Source organism: Camarhynchus parvulus, chromosome 1, assembly GCF_901933205.1.
Source record: "Camarhynchus parvulus chromosome 1, STF_HiC, whole genome shotgun sequence".
NCBI classification, from domain to species: domain Eukaryota; kingdom Metazoa; phylum Chordata; class Aves; order Passeriformes; family Thraupidae; genus Camarhynchus; species Camarhynchus parvulus.
In genome coordinates this window covers 73,278,616-73,294,907 of record NC_044571.1, presented here as the reverse complement: position 1 = coordinate 73,294,907, position 16,292 = coordinate 73,278,616, and the positions used below count along the sequence as shown (strand labels likewise).

General features: G+C 40.6%; 1 protein-coding gene across 1 annotated transcript in view; it reads left to right on the top strand.

Moving 5' to 3' along the window:
- The window catches only part of LOC115903072 (probable ATP-dependent RNA helicase DDX10), a 61,831-nt gene extending 47,530 nt beyond the window's left edge, over positions 1–14,301 (top strand). Inside the window, exons 5-6 of the mRNA XM_030947219.1 lie at positions 2,861–2,994; positions 12,395–14,301. Coding sequence (XP_030803079.1) covers positions 2,861–2,994; positions 12,395–12,584 — 324 coding nt within the window. The 3' untranslated portion in view covers positions 12,585–14,301. The remainder of the gene's footprint in view (positions 1–2,860; positions 2,995–12,394) is intronic.
- The last annotated feature ends 1,991 nt before the right edge of the window (positions 14,302–16,292 follow it).

The following is a 16,292-nucleotide window of genomic DNA, read 5'->3' as shown; positions in this document are numbered from 1 at the left end:
GAAATTTTGCTGGATTTTTCTGAGATGTTGAGTTTGCATAAGAAGAATCTCTTCTTCAGAGGGAGACTGTGTGAATGCAAAAATTATTGCATCTCAGTGTCATGTTCAAACTGAAAGTCTTTGTGCAGGTTTCTGTGGAACTAGAATTACAAAATACATGGCCTAGTGTGGTACAAAGAGAGAGAGCTTGTCATCCCTGAACAGAGTCAAAAGATGATTGCCACCAAATTCAGTTCTCTTGGCCAGCCTAATTTGATGTCTTTGATGTCAAGCATGGCATGTTTCCTTCCACAGCTGAGCTTCACAATAAGTACACACTCCAAAGTGGGTGTTACATTGCAGCCAGCCTTAGACATGAAGTATAGGCCATCAAAATCTCTTCTTCTAAACTCTTTTGATGGTGATTGCCTTAGGACAAGTCTAGTCCTGAGTCTGTAAATTGCATCCTAGTTGTGTCTGAAGAACTTTTACACGTGTTATTTTGAACTATGATTTTACTTCTTTTCTCCAGCTCTTGTGGTGAGTAATGTGAAGTCACAAGATTTCTTCTTCTTGACTGGCTGATATTCATTTGAAGTGAGAGAGGAAAAATAATGAGTTTCTGTTGTTCAGCTGTGGATGATAAATGTTCCTGCTCAGGTTCTTAACATTTTCAGGGTCTTAGAAATATTTTAATGAATATGTAAGCAGTGATACTTACAAGAAATACAGCCTCGTGATTCCTGATGAGTGAAAAAGGCATCTTTGCCAATTATTTCTTTTGCTGTAGCAAGCATTATGTTTAACACTTCTCTGCATATTTTCTGCTGGACAAAATTAATATGAATATGTAATTAAAGCGAGGGTTTGGTCTGTGTGTCACAATGGAGAATATTAATGAACAGCCCCAAGTTTTAAAAGATGACTGCCAATAAATGTTAGTAGTACAGAACTCTGTTGCATGGTGTCACGCATACATATTAAAAATACATTATTTCATATAAGAGCTTTGAATGCTACTTCTCTTTCTCTTTTCTTTTCAATATAAGATTGGTATGCACCAGCTATATCAAAAGAATAGGTGCAATTGGAAGGACAAGTAAAGAGCAAATATTTAATGTTGTAAGAAATTAAAATAAGCTATAATTTAATGCAGAACGATTTTCAAATGAGAAAATTCATTAGCAAAAAGGTGACCTTAAAAATAGTTTTCTGTGGAGTTAGTAATGCTCTGTAAGATAGTACAAAGAGATGAGCTTGAAGACTTTTTTTGTAAGTAAAAACCCTGCAAAACCAAAACCAACTTTCTTGTGAAGTGGTACCTGAAGTTCCCGAGAATCAACATGCTTTTCTGTTGGTGGTTGTTACCTTAGGAAGCTTACAGTGGTGGAGTCTGACAATGCTTTTAGTCATTTTATACACCCAACTATATATATACTTTTACTGGTATTTAAAGTAGTGAAGAACAAAGTGTGTGTTCACTATGTTTTTCTTCTGCCTTCCTCTGCCAGACTGCAAATCTGGCTTTTGTCCCTTTCTTCTACTTGCTTTTAGTACACTGCAGAAGTGTCACTAGTCAAGCAAGAATGGACTCTTGCAGTGGTGACTAATCTTATCCTTCACCAGCTCATTGCCTTTCACTCACTGTGTATGCAGATATAAAAGAGACCATTGGTATGGTTTCTGTTTGACTTTTAAATTTATTTTTATTGCAGGAAGGTATATCCACATAAAGACTGTTCTTTAAAAACTTGATGATAGAAATGGTGAAAAAGCAAAACAAAAATCAACTTTAAATATATAATGATGTGAAGTTATTCATAGAATGAAAGATCATTTAAATGAGTACTGTTTTAGAAACTCAGCTGTGTGCCTGTTGATTAGATATATAAACAAAAGGTAGCAATGTCTTTAATTATAATTTCTTGGAATTCGTTTTTGCTTTCCAGCATAAATATGCATGGATCTAGGGTTCGTGTTACTTAGAAATGCCTGTAAGCTCGCTGTCTGCATTTATGTGTGCATATACAATTGCATGTGCCCTCCAGTGTATATGGTTCTTTGTGCCTACTAGCAAAAATTTACAAAAGTGGTACCATCAGTTCAGGATTAAGTGGAGCAGAACCTGTATCTGCAAAATTAGCCAGCTTTTTTATATTATCCAGGACTTCTGTGGAGCAGCATCTTCTGTGCTCTCTTTGTTAAGGAATTAGTGAGGCACTGCTGCACCCTGGGGAAATTTGCCAATGCCATCAGCTCATCTGAGATGTGCTGTGGGGTCAGAGGGAGCCTGAGACCCAGAGAGGAAGGATGAGGGGATCTGGGAAGACACCTGAAGAACATGGATCTCTTGCAGAGGATGGGTGAAACTCCCTTAAAGCAGTTAATTCAGCTTAAGCAGCTTTTTGGTTTTTAGCTGCAAGGACACCCAGATGAGTTTTAAATCAGACTATTTCATTAAATCCACCTAACAGCAGTGATTTATGTGTCCACCTGTGAGTGTCTCTTTGCCAGTGTGTTTCTGAGGGACAGTAAAGCTGCATATTACTTAGACACTTGCTCTCAGATGGCTGTTGATTAGTTGCTGCCCGGATTTCTCCTAGATTTCGTAGATTTAAGATTACAATATTGGAAAGTAGAATTTGAACATAAATCCTTGTGCTTCCTTTTTTAATAATGTTTCTTCAATCTTTAACAAACAGCCTTTGAGGAGAGTACTCATGATGACAGAAATGATTCTCTTTTCCTGGCTATGATCCTGGTGGTATTTGACTGCATTTGGGGGCAGTGGTTTTTGTTACAGCCTCCCTATTAAAGGGGTTATGACAAGTAACATGGACTTGTTTGCTTGTCTAGTAACTCTCCATTTGTCACCTCACAGGCTGAAGAGGAAACAGTGGCCTTTCTTGATCACAGTGGAAGTGAAGAAGAGTTTGATCCAAGCACTCTCCCAGATCCTGATAAATTCAAAGACTCTGATGCAGAGCAGGATTCAGAAAGTGAAGACAGCTATAGGTATGCACCATCTTCCATGTTCATTTTAAAATGATGGTTTTTATAAACTGTTTTGTTTACATGTTAGGAATTCGTCTTACAGTCCTCCTTCTCATGGGATTTAGTATTTGACTTATAAAAGTTTGTGTGTTAGGTGTTGAAGAGGAATCTGAGCTAAAGGTTACTATTTTCTTTTGTGAAGTTGTGTAAGAATGATTTTTGAGTCCATATTGAAGGGATCTTGGTGAGACTGTTTCACATGCAAAAATCTTGACTAATACTGTGGAAGTTTCATGTGTTTCTCTGGTGGTCTTACCCTCTCTGGATGCCCAGTGCCTACCAAAGCCACTCTATTACTGACCTCCTCAGCTGGACAGGGAAGAGGAAATGTAGATAACATCTCAGGGGTTGAGATAACACCAGGAGAGATTCCTCACCAGCTACTGTCATGTGTGAAGCAGACTTGACTTGTGAAGAAATGCATTTATTTATTGCCAATCACATAACAGTTGGGTAATGAGAAATAAACCCAAATCTTGAAACACCTTTTCTCCACATCTCTCTTCTTCCCAGGATTAACTTAGAATTTCTTCTACATCCTCATCCTCAGCCACACAGAAGGATGGGGAATGGAGGTTGCAGTCAGTTCATGACACATTGTTTCTGCCACTCCTTTCTCCTCAGGAGAGGATCCTTTCCCTGCTCCCAAGTGGGGTCCCTCCCACAGGGGACTTCTTCCGCAATCTTCTTCAACTCTTTCCTGTAGGCTGCAATTCTTTATGAACTATTCCAGTGTGGATCCCTTCCATGGCACACAGTCCATCAGGAGCAGGTTCCTCCAGTGGGGACTCAAGTCCTGCCAGCAAATGTGAACGTGCTCCAGCATGGGCTCCTCTCTCCATGGAGCCACAGGTCCTGCCAGGACCCTGCTCCAGTGTGGGCTTCTCAAGGGATCACAGCCTTCTGGGGCTCCATGGGCTGCAGGGGCACAGCTGCCTCACCATGGCCTGGACCATGGGCTGTGGGGCAATCTCAGCTCAATGCCTAGAGCTCCTTCTGCCCTGACTTGGGGGTCTGCAGGGCTGTTTCTCTCACGTATTCTCACTGCTCTCCCTGGCTGCTTTGGCACTGTTTATTTTCCTTAACTATGCTATCCCAGAGGCACTCCCACTATCACTGATGGGCTCAGCCTTGGCCAGTAGTGCATCTGTCCTGTTTCAGAAATGCATTTCTCTTCCGTCACATTACAGGTTCTTGCGGGGTGGAAGGAAAAATGTTGAAGTAATTTAAGGATTTAATGATCCCTTTGCACCTGTGCTGTATTAAATAAATTTGTTCAGGGTAAAACTTGATAAGTTCTGTGATTCAGTATTGTTCAGACTCTTCAAGACTCAAGCGAAGGGGACTCTGAGTAGAAGCAAATATATAATAATAAATTAATTCAAATCAGTGTTTATAATTGTATGAAGCAGAAGAATTTGTTTCATGTAGTTTAATAGAAAAGCACAGGGTGGGAATGAGGATCTGTACTTGATGCCAACATATTGTGGGAAGATGAAGGGATACAACATGAAGTCCTGTGGTTTACTGCAACAAGAAGGCCACTTGTGTGTTTCTGACAAACAATGTATCATGTAACAGATTGAGAAGGATGATCTTGACACCTAAATGGGAGCATAGATGTCTAAGTTCATAAAGCTCTTGCTTTTCACATCTGAATCGAGTGAATCCTGGGGCTAGATTGTCCTTACCCATGTGTCACTGTGTGTTGTGGAGTCAGTATGCAGGACTGGTTGTGGGACATGGATTTAAGGACTAGATAACCCTCAGTTAACAGGCTGGTGGCCATGTCCCTTGGAGCCTGTTCACCAGTGAATGCCAGTAGAACTGACAAGGATGGGGAAAAGCATTGCTTTTTCTGAGCAGCAGTAAATCTCTCCTTCTTTGTGTGAGGGGTGTATGTATTCATACATCACATTTTGTATTGATCCTTTCCGCAGAATGTCAGTTAGACTCAAGATTAGCTCCACTTTAAGAATAAAAGTTGACAGAGGTGGACAGATTTTTGGCGGTGGTAGTAAGTACAGACTTTTGTTGGATCAGTGGCTGATCTGGCCCCCCTAGAGTCAGGTCATGCACTCTTAAGGAGAGCAAGGACTTAAAGAAAGTCAAGGTCCTTGATAATCTTCCCTTCCTGTGGAGTAGATTAGGAAAGAAAGAACATACACTGAAGGAAAGCAGGGAGGTTTCCTTTAATGTATCTCTAGACATACATACACTGAGCATCAAAGCTGCCTTTGGAGCTGGAGAACAGACCACTACACACGTTGAAGAAATGTGGTTTCATCAACACTGCTTACTGGAAACAGTCCTTGGCCTATCTTACTGCACCAAAATACTGAGACATTGCCCAGAAGAGCTTTAGTTGGCACCATGTGAAGCTGCAGCAGTTGTGGACAATCTAACGCCAATACTTGTGACTGCACCATGCCCAAATCCATTTAACCTGTAACAGCATGACTGATACTCCCTGGGCAGGCCATGGCCAGCACAGGATTATCCATCACGTGCTGCACTGTCACCAGAGTCATCAATGGTGCTGCCTTCCAACACACCCCACTCAGGCACTCTTAGACACAGAAAGTCTGTTTGCAGCTGCTCCAAAGCTTTCATGCTCAGTGTAGATATGTCTGGTGAGGTGGTCTGAGCACCCTGTAGAAGACTTTTGAGAAAGAGCAAGGTACAGTGAAGGAAATTAATTTGAGGTGTTAAATCAGCAGTCATGCCTCATGCAGCTCTCTTAGAATTGCTATTGAATTGTACGATGAGTTGCTTTTGGGGCTGGGAAATACCGACCTAATGATTTTAACAAAAACAAATCAGCTGAGAGTCACATTGGGCTTTGAGATGAGAAAACACAACCCTATTCTGTTTTATATTTCCAAAATCCAGAGATTTTGCTCAAAAAGTTGGATTAAAATAGGAATATGTTGGGCTACACTAGCTGCTCCTTGCTTTAAGGGGGGGAAAAGCTTCTAAAAGGGATAATTCATAGTAAGTGTGAGACCTAGGGTGTCTTCGTTCAAGAGTCTTTAAAAAGAGACTATCTGTCCATGGTTTCAGAAGTCAAAATCTTCTCTCTGTCCTCCCACAGAATTTTTTTAAACTGGGGGAGCTGTACAAATCATGAGTTAAATTTGCCTTTGCATAAAAACTCCCTTCCAGCCATACCTCTATAAGCAGAGTAATTAATGACTTCAAGCATGTAATATGAGATTAATTTTTGTGTATCTAGCAACATTCATCACATTTGGTTTAAGGCTATCAAATGTAAATTGTTAATGAGGTGAAAAATCTAAGAATATAGAACAAGGCAAAAGAAAAGCAGCTGGATTTCTTAAATATTCATTTTGCAATCAGATTGAGGTTTTGGTATTTCTAATTCTTCAGCTTCTTTAAATAAAAGTATTGAGGAAGAGCAAAATTCAGATTGACCTCATCATTATCTTCTTTAAATCTTTAATGGGTGCAACTGATCACATTAACTCCTAGATCAGCATGGAGAAGATCTTGGACATGAGGGGAAACATCTTAGTTCTGGTGCTGTTTTGTTTGTGACTTTATGGACAGTCACCAGGTGACAACTGTGCAAGTTAGTAGTCAATGCTACTTTGTTGTGTGCCTTCCTTTATTTATTAAAATTATGGGCAAATTGCAGTTTCTTACAGCTTCTTCTTACAGCAGGATGCTGATGATGACCTGCTAAGTTTTAGGTCATTCTTGATGAGGTTCACATTGCATTGTCTTTTGAGATGATTTATCAGCAAATCATGGTGCTCCTTCTAAAATGGATTGTTCAGGTCATATCTGTGACTTTGTGAAGGCCAGAACTTAATGTTGTGATGGCCAGAAAAGCACCATAGGAGAGACATTATAAAAGGTCTCAGTTTAAAAGCCTTGGTCATTCTGATTAGCTGCAAAATTGGACATTGAGGTATTGAATTGCTCTTGATAGAGGCTTATATATTTGATTTTAGAGGCGTTTTGATTTATATCAGTGGAATGACCAGTAAGGGAATCAGAATCATTTAGGGTGAAAAAGACCTTTAAGATCAAACTGTTAACCCAGCCAAGTCCCACTAAACCACATACCTCAGTGCCACATGTACAGTCTTATAAGTACCTTAAGGAATGGTGACTTCACCACCTCCCTGGGCAACCTGTTCCAGGACTTGACGGCAAGCCTTTTGGTGAAGAACTATTTCCTGTTATCTAATCTAAACCTCTACTGGTGCAATTTGAGGCTGTTTCCTCTTGTCCCTGTCACTTGTTACCTGGCAGAAGAGGCTCACCCCACCTGGCTGCACACTCCTCTCAGGCAGCTTTGAAGAGCAGTAAGGTGCCCCTGAGCCTCCTTTTCTCCAGGCTGAACACCCCCAGCTCCCTCAGCTGCTCCTCACAGCACTTGTGCTCCAGACCCTTCCCCAGCTCCGTTGCCCTTCTCTGGACACGCTCCAGCCCCTCAATGTCTCTCTTGCACTGAGGGGCCCAGAACTGAGCACAGGATTGGAGCTGTGGCCTCAGCAGTGCTGGGTACAGGGGGACGGTCACTGCCCTGCTCCTGCTGGCCACAGCCTGGCTGATCCAGGCCAGGATGCCATCGGCCTTCTGGGCCACCTGGGCACACTCTGGATCATGTTCAGCTGCTGTTGACCAGCACCCCCAGGTCCTGTTCTGCCAGGCAGCTTCCCAACCACTGCCCCCAGCCTGCAGCACTGCCTGGGGCTGTTGTGACCCCAGTGCAGGACACGACCTTGGCCTTGCTGAACCTCCTAGAGGTGGCCTCAGCCCATTCATCCAGCCTGTCCAGATCTAGAAAATAACACAGCACAATATATTTTAATTACCATTTTTATGTGCTGTAGCATTCTGACAGCAAGTAAGGAAGAAGCTGCACTGGGCTTTATGGAAGGGACTGCAGTAATTAATCTTCATTAGGATTGCTGCCATGGCCTTGTGAATTAAAATTTATTACATGGAAAAAGTTTTGGGCCCAGCATGTTTGATTAGCAAAATGCCAAAATTTATGGGATAAATTATTCCTAACTTTTCTGAACTGTATTTTACTAGCAGATTCATTCATTATTCCTGTACATTTCTTTGCGAAAGAGCTTGTGTGCTTTGTTGCAGCCTGGAAACTTGACTCATGGCCTGTAGTTCGGTGGCGAGGGTGGTTTGTTTCCAGAGGAATGCTGGTAATCCTATGCTCCAAAGCATCCTCTGATAAATGTTAAGTGAAGCAGAGCCTGTCTAGAGATCTTGCCAGGATCACGTTGTTTAAACAACAGCTACTTGGCTGTGTGACTGCACATTTCAAATGGCTGATTCTCAAGCATTTAAAATCTAAATGTTACAGCTTGTTAAGACATTGCTTACAGCCCAGAAGCAAGTTAAATACTAACAATTAAAGTTTTCTCTTTTTCCCTGGTATTACCTGAAAATATACTTGTGAGTTTATTTTGTGGTAGTTTAGAATTTCTTGGTATATAACTGTCAGGGTCATAGTTAGATCCCATTTCCCAGATGCCATTCAGATACACTGGTGTTTCAGGGAAAGGATTCATAAACTGTACTTTAATGTTTGAGTCATAAATATTTCCTACCAAATGATAGCATCTTACTTAAGTGTTACAGCTGAGGAAATGGTGGCCACAGAAATTACTGTGCCTATTGATAAGTTGGCTATTGATAGCTCCTCACCTGTGTAAACACAAAGTAAATCCTTTCATCAGGCAGCCTCAGACTGCATGGATTGTTCAGGCAGCTGAAAAGCTTAATTTCGCCAGATGGTAAAAGGAAGGAATTGTAAGCCAGATGCACATGCCACTTTTGAAATGTTATTAGTAGAAGACAAAAGGATGCACTGGCCTTGGTTTGGATCTGAATTGGGGATTGCTTTCTAACTGAGTCGTTCTGCTAGAAAATAATTTACCTTAGCATAACTTTTGTTGGCAATTTGTGAACACGAGCTGGTAGTACATCAGTTTGTGTGTTTGTAAGGAATGAGGGGCCATTTATGTCCATGGAAACGACAAAAGGACTGGCTTTACAGGGTGACAGGCCTTCAGTTAATGGAGACTGAGGAGGAATTCATTTGACAGTAAGTGCACAAGTTATTCCTTTATAGCTGCTTTTGCTCACTGAGTCCTTTCACATTTGGAACTGAGAGTTATCCCTGTTACAACTCCTCCAAAGAGCTTTCTGTTCATACAGCTAAGGAAAAGCACCCTGAATGAGTACAAGATGTCTCTGAGCATCATGATGCCACACATTTTTCATCTCCCTTTTAAAATTGCCACTATCACCTTTTGTAAAAGCCACAACTCTGACTGGTCCTTAAGAGCCCTTTCCACACCACCCAAACCAGTGCTGGTAAAAATCCATCCTGGAGGAACAGGGATGGGTGTTGGACTTGCTGTTCTTCAAAGGTCCCTTTCAACTCAAATCATTCTGTGGACAGTCAGTCTGTCTTCCTTCTGCATCTGAAAATTAGGAACATCTTATTGATACATTTCACATGATTCTCTGTTTACCGGCTGGAGCTGTTGTTAAGAAATACTGTTTGGCATCTACTTTTTGTGCATTATGAAAACACAGCTATTTTGCTCTCTTCATTGCTTGTTGCTTTTGCTGCTGCGGCTTCCTGTGTTATACATTCCTCTTTATTCACCTCTCCAGGTCACAGCCCAGCTGGGGTCAAATTAGTGTGAAAATACGCTTGCCTGTGTGTAGATGCATCTTCTGTTTACACTGCTGATCAAGCTGCACAATCCCTCAGTAACAGTAAGGAGCAGCCTGACTCAGCAGAATTATCCCACAAAACTTATGATGACAATTATTCATAATTGTGTTGATGTGCTTTTGTTTGTGGAAAAAGCTGAGGAATCTCACAGTTCAGTTCCTTCTGAACGTGTTTTATATTTAAATGTTTTACCTTATAGATATCTATGCCTAAGGTCTCTGAAACTCCAGAAGTGATTATAATTTTTGGTGTTTAAAGTCTGCTGTTTCATAGCTTGTAGGTACAAATGCATAGCTTGTGAGGTTTCTTCAGGGTTTTAATTGCTCAGATGTTTTTAACTAATGTCCTAGATGAAGCATTAGTCAATTATGAATGCAAACTGGGCTTCAGAGTCCGTTCAAAGACTGGAAATAATTGGCTCTTTTGCAAACAAGCTAAAATGCTTTTACTTAATGAGGCCTTTCTTGAGCTTTTAAAGTGAACCCCTACAGTCTGTCCTGATCAAAGTGAACACCATGAAACTCCAGCCCAGACCCACACTGTCCACTTGGAAAAGTGAGAATTCTTTCTGCTTCAGTATATTTTCATATCCTGTCAGTATAGCTTCAGCATTTATGGGATATCTTATGCACTACAGAGAGAAATATGAGAGAAATATTCCTTTCCCCAGAAAAGGAATAAAATGTTGGTAGCAAGCCCTGAAAAGCCACCCCCATGCAAATGACAGCTCAAAGACAGCAAAGTTGTTATATCCTGTGAATTGCAGGAAGAGTGAGTATTTGGAGCAGTCATCATCTATTCATGAATCATCACTGAATGTTTTTGGTTGGAGGGGACCTTCTACATCATCCAGGTCCAGCAGTCCCTGCCGTGGGCAAGGACACCCTTCACTAGGCCACGTTTCTTTACACTCCTTTCTCTTGGGTAGGCAAGGAAGAACAATATAAAGGTAGGGTATTTCATTTGCCTTAATTGTGGAAATGCAGGGTGTTTCTTATAGGATTTCCCTCCTTCCTCTGGGCTGTAATGAGTAGGCAGGAGATGGCACAGTTCTTCTGTGCAAGGTGGGATGGATCAAAGATGGAGGCAGGTCATACTTGTGCAGCCCATCAGTACAAGGCCATCAGATCTCCTGTAACAATTCCTTCATCTCTGTGGAGGGGCAGCCAGAAAGCACAGTGTACAAGCTGCATTGTGCTGCTGATCCCTCTCAGAGAGCATTTGGGAATTCGCTGAAAACTGCTGTGTTTGAGGTTGATGTTTGGGTTAGGCTGGTTTCTAGTGAGTGGTGAAACCAGCATTTCACAGACTGTTAACTAGCCCTATTAATGGGAAAAAATTAAGTGGGCAGCTGAAGGTGGGTTGAGTTGGGCTTTGGGTTCCTTTGCTGTGTTGATTCTAAGGACAGTATTCCCCAGAAAGAGCTATTTGTTGTAACTGCTGTTTCTAATTGTTAAATGTCTAAACAGTATTTCTGAATGGAACTGTTCACAAGCATTACATTTACATTTAAGCCATTGTAAAAACTATGGACATGAAAAAATGAAATGTTGTTGAAACATTTTTAAGTAAACTGAATTTTCTGAGTAGAAATTTGACAAATTTTAATTGAAAATCTGAATTTAACCAACTTTTTTAGAAAAGCCTTAACTCCGTTTCTGAAGCTCCATTTCAATTTTTGTTATATTTTAAAAAATACAAACACAAAAAGCTGAGAATGCTGTTTTGTTCCAGTTAGTTTGTTTGGATGGAATGATTTGGGGTGTGGAGGTTTGCATTTTACTAGTTTTGGGGTATGAATGCTACCCTACAGTATACATCTGTTCACAGATATATCTTAGAATAGATTTTATTCAATTGTTTTAAATTTAGATAAGAAGATTTATAGCATTTTTAGAATGTTTTGGACAAAAAACACATGAAGATACATGAAAGCTCTGTCTTTCCTCCCATTGTTGTCACATGGCATGTGGTAGAAGCCAGGGTGATAAAACAGATTGGCAGCTGTTTCATCCAGATTGAAGGCTGCAAAAGGCAGTTCATTCAAGTCTTTTAAAACAGCAGAAGAAATAGGAATTCACCTGGGAAAATTACTGGGTTTTCCTCTTCCTCTCATGGCAAAGAGGTGTTTAGTAGCTTCCAAGGAAAATGTCTGAAAGAATGGGAAAGAGTGATCAAATGAGATAGTCTCAGATCAAAACTCTATTAAGTGTAGGATTTGTCAATGAAAGGACAGTTCTTATATTTTTATTTTTGGTGCATATTTACTGTTGGCAATATCTTGAATGCAGGTCAAGGTCCACTGGCACATCACGAAATCAGTTTTGTCAAGTTGTCTGTTGCTGTATTAGGCAGCACATATTAGATAAGACTTATAGCAATATCCTGATACACTGTAATCAATTAAGACAGCAGAACATCCACCACCACTTCGGTCTGAGAGCAGCTCTAACTTAGGCATTCAGAGTTCATCAGCTTCCATTTCTTCACCCTTTTGAATTGTAATTTTGTTTGCTCTTATCTTGACACAAATTTGCCTTGTTTAAAAGGAATTGTTAGATTACATGATGATATTGATTACCACAGTTGTTAAAAAGACTAATTGATTTTTTTCTGCAGTGAACTTGAGGAGGAGACTGGAAGAAAGAAGAGAAGCTATAGCAACACTGCCACAGCAGAAGAAATGCCACTGAAAAGAAAAAAGATGCATTTCAGCCACGAGGAGGACCCCTGTTTGCCCTTAGATACTGGGCTTTCTCTGGCAGAGGATGAAGAGCTTGTACTGCATCTGCTCAACAGTCACAACTAATTATTTTTTCTGCAGGTTTTCTTCTCTGGGACATTTCCACAATTTTGTCAGTAGTTTACACAAAATGAATTTGGCATCTGGGCAGCTGGATCCCCGTGAATGTAGATAAATGGGTTCCACGTGCAATGGGATTGCCTTAGATTGGCTCATAGGTTATAGACAACGTTTAGTTTGATTTATAAGGCTTTCTAAATGAACTTTTCATCCTGAATCCCCAGGTGTCATTTTGCAGTAGCCTGTTCATAATTTTAAATCTCCAAGTTTTGAAACAATTACCTTCTTTTATTTTCATCTTGCTTTAAATGAAAACAGGATGTTCCTTTCTTGACCATGCCAAGTTTGTTATTCTGGAAGATATATGTGTACTAAAATTTTTAAGGAAGAAATGCTGTTGGCAGCTCAGATCATATTACTTAAAAATGAAGTATGTACTTTCTTCTGTGTATAAGGCACATGTTTTAAGAATATTTTAATAAAAATTTCTAGAGCCTTGATGTAAACTTAACTGTCTCTTTCAGCTTTGTTATGAAAGCTTATATTTATCCCTCAGGTATCACTTCTGTTATGATTCTGTCACTGGTGTTAGGCAATTCAGAAAACAACATTTAGAAGCTAAAACTGAGTCTTGTCTTTGAATCCCATATGAGTGAGAACACATTGTCTCATAGTAGTATCTGTTTGGTCTTTCCATATGTCCATATGAACATATTAAATACTCCATTTTTGTCAATAACACTCTTTTTTTGTCATAGGAATCTATCATCACCTATTCAGTACAACCCTTTCCGCCTCTCCCTATACTTTATCTTTTAGCTCAGTTACCCAAAACTGAAAATATACTGCAAATTCTTGCCTCCAAATGTTTCTTCCACTGTTCTGCCAGCAGGCAGGGTATCATAAAAACAATATTATAGGCAGAGCACATCTGCCATCTGCTCCTTCCTGACAATGTGGAATGAGAAGAAATGACTGAGTTTCACAAACAGCTAAACATGAAAGATGGGACCTGCTTGGCAGCTGATGCACAGTGTTTGTTTAGTCTACAGTGCCACAGTGGGCCTGGAAAATGTTGTGATCTGGGACCAGCATCACTGATGAATCTGTTAATGAAGAAGGATCTGCTGTGGTGCTGCTGTGACTGGTCCACGTGTCCCGTGTGCCATCCTGTGAATGGTTGCACTGAATGTAATGAGCAGCCTCAGCAAAATATCTGTCTGTGCTGGGATAGCAGAGCTCCTGCTCCTGTAGCTGTGGAGGAAGACAGAGAACTGCAGTGCAGAGAGCTCCACCAGCAGAAAGCTGCTCAAAGATCATTTAGGTATGGATGACAACACATACAGTGGTGTGTACTTCCTGGAGATATTCAGAGATCCATAGTGTACTTGGTGGTGGTCAGTTGTCTTGTACATCACCTGATGTCTCTCAAATCAAAGCTTTTCTCTAAGAAGCATGAACAGTTGTGGTTGAGGCAAGCAAGTAAAAAACCAAAAGACGTAATGTTTCTGACTAGAACATTCTTGTATGCCGAAGTGGGAGAGAGATGTTCTTACCTACTAAACAATAAGACTACAATTTAAATTATACATACTGGAAGTATTGTGGTGCACATCTTGTGATGGTGTTTTAATTGTCTGCATAAAAATAATTGTTTCAAGTGCTTTTACTTTTGTATTTCTATATAATGAAATTTCTAATGTATTTGTGTTGTTTGATATAAAGCCACTGTTTCTTGAATCCTTATGAATTTGCCCATCTACTTCAAATGTGTCCATCCTTTGGTGTGTATATAAAGAATGAAAAAGAAGAGGGAAGGGGCTTAAGGCAGATGCTCCATGCCACGAGTGTATGTAAGAACAGGTAACTGCTGCATATGCTAGAAATGCTAAGACGAAAAAATTCAGCATTTTTGGGAAGCAGCTGTGGTTCTGGGTTGTCATTCCTGTCAGCTGTAGGTCTGCTTTAAGGGGCTCCTCACCAGCCCTGCTTTTAGCAGTGTTTTTCTGGTCTAAGCAAAGAAGCACAAATAGACAAAACAAATACCAGTCTCAGGACTGACTTGACTGAAGGACTTTTTCCAGGGAGCTTGTTTCAGTTCGCACCTGGGGACCTCTCAGTCTGATGCCAAAAAACCTGGCATGTGTGTCCAGGGCTAATGGGCAGGTGGAGCAAGGCTGGCTGGGCATGCCACCCATCATCTATTTCCTTTTTTCCTGGTCCCAGGCATGCCACTGTAGTATCAGAATAAATCCCAGGCTCTCGCAAGGTTGTACTTCATAGCATTATAGTCCCAGCTTACACAGGAGAAGTGGAAGTGGGGAAATCATAGCCAAAGGCTTCCTTGATAACTTTATGTAGTTGATCTGCACCTCCTAAATCACTTGTGGTTTACCAAGAGCACCCTCCCACTTGGCATCTGAACTGCCTTCTGTTCAGAATTGTAACCTTCAGGTGTTGCAGTGTCTGCTGGGATGGGTTTTAGGCTTCTTCACCCCTGTAACTGCAACCTATGGAAAATCCCCTTTGGAGACTTCTTCAGGAGGGGTGGAAGAGTCTGAGTAAGGTGCTGAGTATTTTCCAAGGCCAGTGGCCAGGAGACATTCTTAAACTGCCAAGCAGGAAGTCTTGTTTTAATTAATGCATTTTCAGATCAGTTTGCATTTTTGTATTATCTTAATAGTGGTTGATTTCCTTCTGCTGCTAGAATGGCTCTAGTGTGTTGATTTATAGCTGGATATAGTATTTATTAAGATCTAGTACATGTAGCTAATTCTCAAGATATACATTAGGCATTTGTGTAATGACATAGTTTGGTCAGCTTTTATTCAGAATCAACTTTTCTCTTTGTTGTCTACAAAATAATGAAGCTTTTTGTTTGCCAGATAATTTATTGCAATTTGTTTGAAGCCTCTTTGGATGAAAACTGGAAGTCAGGTAAAAGTCAGGAGAGCATTGAAGAGTTTGGGTTTTTTAGATGGGTTAAATGGACTGACACTAGATGTGCTAGCTACTGAAGACCCCCAGCTTGCAGTATTTTCATGAGGCACATAAAGTGTGTCATGGCAGAGGCAGTATTAACCGCAGCATCATAGAAGTTTCTGTTCAGCATTCACTTTGTAAAGACCTTAACCTTATTGATGCTGCACATTTAATTGTGTGAAGAGTATAAGAAATTTAGGCTCTAACATAAGGCATTGCAAATTAATATTAAAAATTTTACATGGGTATTTTTCCTTAAATATTAAATGAATAGAAATAAAAAATAATTTCTCCTGCCACTGACTGAGTTCAGCGGGAGCATTGATTGGTGTGTCCTGCCGTCTGGCCATACTCATAAAGAGAGAGAAATGCCTGAAGCAACACATTAAAAACCAGAGAGCTGTGGTAGAGAACATTCATTTCAGGCTATAAAACATAGTACAAGATCTGAAGATACTGAAGTGACCCTGTGGGTTCCTGTAATCCTGGATATATATGACTAAACGGCTACTAAATACAAGAAGAAAATGTCTCTTAGTAAAGGCTGCTAATGGGTATTTTTCTTTATCGTGCTGCTCTCTGGTTTGACCTGATTGATGCTTATATCCTGTGAGAGATGGAGTATGCCTTGGAGCAGGGATGCTGAGCTGTGGTAGGCTGCAGCTGCTGCAGAAATGGCCACTGTGGCTCAGGGTGCTCCTGCTTTATGCTGCAGGTCACTGCCCCAGCTGT